The 6099-nt window shown below is 34.7% G+C and overlaps 1 protein-coding gene across 1 annotated transcript in view; it reads left to right on the forward strand.

Annotated features, from left to right (window-relative positions):
- Positions 1–5844, forward strand: part of VWDE (von Willebrand factor D and EGF domains) — a 77695-nt gene extending 71851 nt beyond the window's left edge. The window contains exons 31-32 of the mRNA XM_063667148.1: positions 1342–1445; positions 3706–5844. Coding sequence (XP_063523218.1) covers positions 1342–1445; positions 3706–3720 — 119 coding nt within the window. The 3' untranslated portion in view covers positions 3721–5844. The remainder of the gene's footprint in view (positions 1–1341; positions 1446–3705) is intronic.
- Positions 5845–6099: the final 255 nt, after the last annotated feature.

A 6099-nucleotide genomic window follows, 5' to 3' on the forward strand; every position in this document is an offset into this window, starting at 1 on the left:
GTTGGAATTTAGATGTGATAAAATGCTAGAAAAAAAGAGTTAGCAACCTCAACTTGGGTGCTCGTTCTGGAGTAAGCTCTATGTGGACCATAAGAGAGAAGGATGAGAAGATGTTAAAAGCACATTAATGAGGAAATATGCTTCAGTGGTTGCAGATTGAGGTTGTCTGAGCACAGCCTGAAGCTGTGCACCCTGTTTCTGCATCCTGCAGCATTTTTATGTGAATTTAAAAGTCATCCTACTTCAAATTCTTTATTTCAAACTATTGAGAAACTGTCTTAATATAATGATATTTCTTAAACAAAATATGTTACTACCATCTGTTGGAAAAGTGTTGTAATAAAAATTCAAATCTATGATATCTATCATGTGAATGCTGCTTTCTTAGCTGTGGAGCCCTCATGGATTACACAACCTGCCCAATTGTATACAGCAGCCCTGATGAAAACATAACCCTGTCAATGTTGTATTTATCTTAAAGGACATATTATTCTTGAATGTGTAAGCTTCAAGTATGTGATATTGAAGCAGTAGTTCTCCTACAAAAATAACTATTATATATAATTTTATGGTACGCTCATTTTCACTCAATATTATTTGGAAGAATTTATGTCATTTAAAAACAAAATTTAAAGCAATATATTAAGTTCCATAATATAAATACTACAAAAATTCCCTTTACCTCCCCTCTTATGTTTAACATTTTAGTTATTTACAAGTTATTATTAAGTATTACAAGTATTTTCTTTCTACAGTAGATGATAAATAGATTGAGATATTGAGATATTGAGATAGATGTAGGTATTTTTCATTGCCTTGGGAAAGATTTCAAGGAAGAAATGTATGATATAGACAGCATGAGTATCTTTCAGAAATTTTCAGTAGAGTTATTTCACATTAAACTTCCAATGATAGTATAAAAGTTGTCAAATTTTCCATACACTAGCCAGTACTGGGTTGTCTCTTTTAAATTTTTGCTTAATGTTAAAAAGCAAATTATAGATGCTATCTTCTGCTAATGACTTGAGCTCCTCTAGAAAAAAAAAAAAGATATACTTCAAATACTTCAAAATGTAGCCAATGAAATTTTTGTTTCTTTTAATAATATCTTTATAGAATTCCAAAAGTGTTGTTTGAGCTTTGGGTGCTTTGTTTTTGATCTGTGAGTGTGCTCTGAAAGATGAGAGTACATAGACTAGATCCATTCATTGATGGTTCATTAATAGATTCTTAAGACTGCATTAATGTCTAACCACCAGATAGCCCCAGACCACTAGGATAGAATATGCCACAAGCATTTCATGTCAAAAGTTGGTCACTGTAAAAATTTGTGTATTGCAGCAATTTGCAACCCAAAATGTCTTTATGGAGGCAGATGCATATTTCCCAATGTGTGTTCCTGCCGCACTGAATACTCTGGAGTCAAATGTGAGAAGAAAATACAGGTATTTCAAAGTTTAAAGAGAAAATAAATATTAGACATTGACATTTGCATATCTCTTCTACTTAGTAATTGTTACTAATTAATGTTTTATTTTCTCTTATTTCCAAAATAAAAGAAAGGATTTATTTCCCTCTAAAATTAAAGATTGTATCATTTTCGTGTTATGGTAGAGTTATTATATAAAATTTTGATGTTTTTAAGGAATTTCAATGTACAGATACAACTGTCCATGTAATGCAGTATTTCATGACACAGTAGTTGAGACAGCAGATATTCCACAATATAGATTCAAGACACTTATTTGTAGGGCCAGTGCTATAAAACATATATTTAAAAAGTCTCTGTGATCTTATTTCTTTATATAGGATTAAACTGCATTGTGTTTGGTCTCTAATCTTAAATTTCCAAATATCAACAGCCGAGCTATTATTTCAATCCTAATTCCTATACACACAAGGGTAGCTCTAATAATCTCTCTCTGTCTCGTACAAACACACAGACACACAAATGTAGCAAACCTGTCAAAAATGTCTTAAAGTTAATATGTAGGAGTTGTAATTTAAAGTCATTATATGCTATTTAGCACTTCAAAATGCCCGAGGGTCATGAATATAAAAGTATGCTGGAGTACTAGAATTTGACAACTGATTAGAAATTTTCTTCTTGAAGCTTGATATGAATCAATCTGGCTTGGAGACAAAATGGATATATGTAGAGTTTTCTCCTAGCACTGGTGTCTTCCTGTAGGATTGGCCCCCATTGTGAAAATAACCAGATCATCTATGGTTTGAAAACTGGAAAGCAAAAGTTATTGAGTACTTATTTGATTAAATATTGTTTGAGAAAAATAAAAATAAAAGCTTGAGCTTCCTTGGGTTTGAAGGCAGCCTAAGTTATATTTGATTTGATTTGATGTGAGATTTTTATGGCACAGAAAACCCTATGACCTCTGAAGCCTTTTAACTCCACTTTGACACTACTAAACTAGGTGGCTGCTCTATATCTATTTTATGTATTTATTTGCCATCTGAATCCTTCCTCATATGAGCAATAGTAAATCATCTTTATCCCTATTAATACTGCTTCTGAGAATGCATTTGAAATCACACTAAGGGGAAAAAATGCCAGAAGGCCATGGGGAAGGAAAAGGGGATAAAAGGCTAAGCATGAGGACAATATGTCCTGTTCTACTGTAACCTGCTCTCCCAAGCTTCTAACTTCAATCTCATTCTGGCTTTATTCTGTTGATCACTGGTGTCTTTTTTTTTTCTTTACTTGCTTTCGATATTTCTTTGGCTCCCACACATAGGTTAAAACATAAATTTCTCTTTAGTGGGGAAAAAAGCAACCACCATCCACGGGTATCCACAGAACCTTCTCCAACTCCATTCCTTGCTCCCCTCTTCCCTACCTTCCCCAAAGGAGGGTTCAGGCTGGCTAACTACCTCGTGGCTCTTCCTCAGGCAACCTGAGATAGTGGGTAAAAAAAAGAAATGGAGATTACTGATTGGATTGCTAGAATTTCAATGAAAAAGAATTACTGGCTAGAGACAAGAAACACAGAGAAAAGGAAAATAAGCAAAGGAAGAAAAAAGTGCTAAAGAGGGTGGATTGATAAAAGGCTTTGGGAAGCATCATAACCTCTTGCTTCTGGCTAAGTGCACTCACTCTGACCCTGCCACTTATTTGCCCTGTGATTTCAGGCAAGTTTAACCCCCTCAGTCTCAGTTTTCTCATCTGCAATATGGCATTAATAGTAGCACCTAATCATAGGCTTATTGTAAAGATTAAATATGATAATGTATGTGAAGTACCTAGAATGGTGCCTGGGACATAACAAGCACTATGTAAGAGTTTGTAACTAATTACATCAAATAGAGGACTAGAAAGAGGTGGAGAAAGAGAAGGATAGGGAAAGACACTTGAGAAAAACACTGCAATGCATTATGAGTATCAATAGTTTTTTCCTGAGGGATATCAAAACATTAATTAGTTTTATTGGGCATGGATGTTTCTAGAGTGTAACATTTTGCCACGATGGAATCACCTAGTATGCAAGCTCCATTTGGTTATGACTGCTTGGACCTTAAACATGATATTGATTAGATTTCAATTTTATGAAAACAGTATTGAGTCTAGTGGCAAACAGAACCAAAAGAGCTTTATGTATCATGTCAGGGAAGGAGGCAACAAATAATGAGTAAGGGTTAAATGATTTTATACTATTCATTGAAAACACAATTTCCTTCTTCCTGCTACAGATAAGACACCACTGAGTAGCATCAAGTATATGAATTACAAGCCTGTATCTTAATGGAAATGTTTGTTCAGAAAAAGTTGGAGATAACTTGAAGTTTATTTGAACATCATTCAAAAAATATCTTAAAGACTGAAGAAACTAATAAAATACATAATGATCTCAGTTGTAATCATTAGAGAAAAGCAAAGAAGAAATCCAGGTAATCTAAATTTGATGTTGAGATGGGATAGGATATTTACATATTGAGATGATGTATCTGATATTCCATCCATTCACAATATTTAATGAACTGAATATCTTCTTAGCCCTAACTGTGACTATGTCTGCATCATTAGGAGTCAGTCAGCCTAATGGACACCACTTGATATCATCTGATAGATGATGCTTAATGCGGAACAAGGGGCTCACAGGACTATTTGAAGAATGGGGAATGAGGGTTGGGAGCTAGAGGTTAGGAAAGCCACTGCTGATCAGAGTGGGTAATAATGAAGACGTTAGCCCGAAGCTCCAAGCAGGTTCTTTTCAGAGGCTTTCCTGGAGCTGCTATAATACTTGAGAATCTTTAAAAATTACCACCAACTGTCTCAGGCAAAGTGGGTTATTCTCAAAATTTTGCTAGAAAGCCACTGTGAATTTCATCTTTCCAAGCATCAAGCTGCAAACACCTCTGAAAAGACTGATGGCTTCCTCTTCATTTCCACCTTCTGACTCTCCAGCAAATTTTTCTCATTGGCAAACTCTGACTCAGAACCACACAGATATGTGGATTCTGAAAAATGTAATTCCCAGCCTTACAAAAAAGTGGCAGTGGTGTCCTGGGCCCAAAAGTGAGAAAACAAACACCAGACATGCTAAAAGGTCTGCATCTGATTGCTCTTCCATCTTTCCATTTTTTTCTGTACCATAATCCATTTTGGTATATGAATTGAGAGAGATGATCACAAAACCAAATCCTTCTACAGATATCACAAGAAAAGTGTATGTGGATGCTTAATAAAAACAAACTTAAATTACAATACATGAATAGTTGGGGAAGTGGGTAACAACAACAGGGAATACACATATAATTAAAAGATTTGCCTCAGAGACCCAAATAATTGCAAGTTACCTGGGGTTATAAAGTTTCCTTTTTCCTGCTATCTCATATTTTACCTCAGACATTTCATTTGACTTTCAGAAAACATGTTATTTTAATTTGAACACAACCATCTTAAATCATATATTTACAAATCATATATTTACAAAGGCCCATTTTTTTTTCTTTTAAGTAGAAAGATTGAGCATTCATTCCTAAGCCATATCCAACCTGTAAGATAAAGTAAGACACGATCAGAATAAAAGTATTGCTACATTTGCTAAGGACTCTTTAAGTATTAACATCCAATGTCAGAATTAAAGAGTTTTTAATTTATCATTTTATATTTACTAAAAGGTGGTTTTAATAGATTAATTAGGAGAACATAATATAAACCAAAAATAAAATTCAAAGCCTCCCAACCAATAGAAAGGACTCTTCTCGAGTAATTGAATTCCAAAGTAAACCTGAAACATCGGTTCAGGACATCATGGGAATGGATGGTCAGACACGCCTCATTATACCCTCATCCCTTTGGAATTCAGGCACGACCCACCAGCATTAACATCAAGACAGAGACCTTAAGAATAACCAAAGCAGACTTTTTGTAGCAATAAGATAGTAACATGACAGATAACAAGCCCTGAAAGAAATTCAAGTATTTTACCCTAAAATATATTTTTTGACATATTTTGAAATGTCCCTGCAAAGCTGTCTCTTTTGGGGAAAATCTACATTCTGTAGAGAATCCCACCCCTTTCCAGGTCTTTTTCCTGATCCAGGAGAGAATACACAAAGAGTTTGGCACCTTTTTAAGCCTGATAAGAAACATCTGCAATCTCTTCTCTCTGAAGCCTCCTACCTGGAAGCCTCATCTGCATAATAAGAACCCCTTGGTCTCCACAACCCCTTATTTTAACCCAGACACTCCCTTCTTCTGATTCTGGGTCTGTAGATAAACTCTTTCAACCAATTGCCAATGAGAAAATTCTTGAATCCACCTATTATGTCTCCCTAAAACATATAAAACCCAGCTGTAGCCCGACCTCCTTGGGCACATGTTCTCAGCATCTCCTGGGGCCATGTCACAGGCCATGATGACTCATATTTTGCTCTGAATAAATATCTTCAAATATTTTACACAGTTTGACTCTTTTCATCAATAATAACATGCTTCACTATGTTTTATGTTACCAGAAATTCAGAAATATAAATGCAAAATAAATGTTAACACTTAGTTTATACTTAAATTCTTCAGCTTTTGTGAAAATAAGAGTATTGTACAAATATTCTTCAGCTTTTGTGAAAATAGCATTGTAG

This window comes from Pongo pygmaeus, chromosome 6 (assembly GCF_028885625.2).
Source record: "Pongo pygmaeus isolate AG05252 chromosome 6, NHGRI_mPonPyg2-v2.0_pri, whole genome shotgun sequence".
Taxonomy (NCBI): domain Eukaryota; kingdom Metazoa; phylum Chordata; class Mammalia; order Primates; family Hominidae; genus Pongo; species Pongo pygmaeus.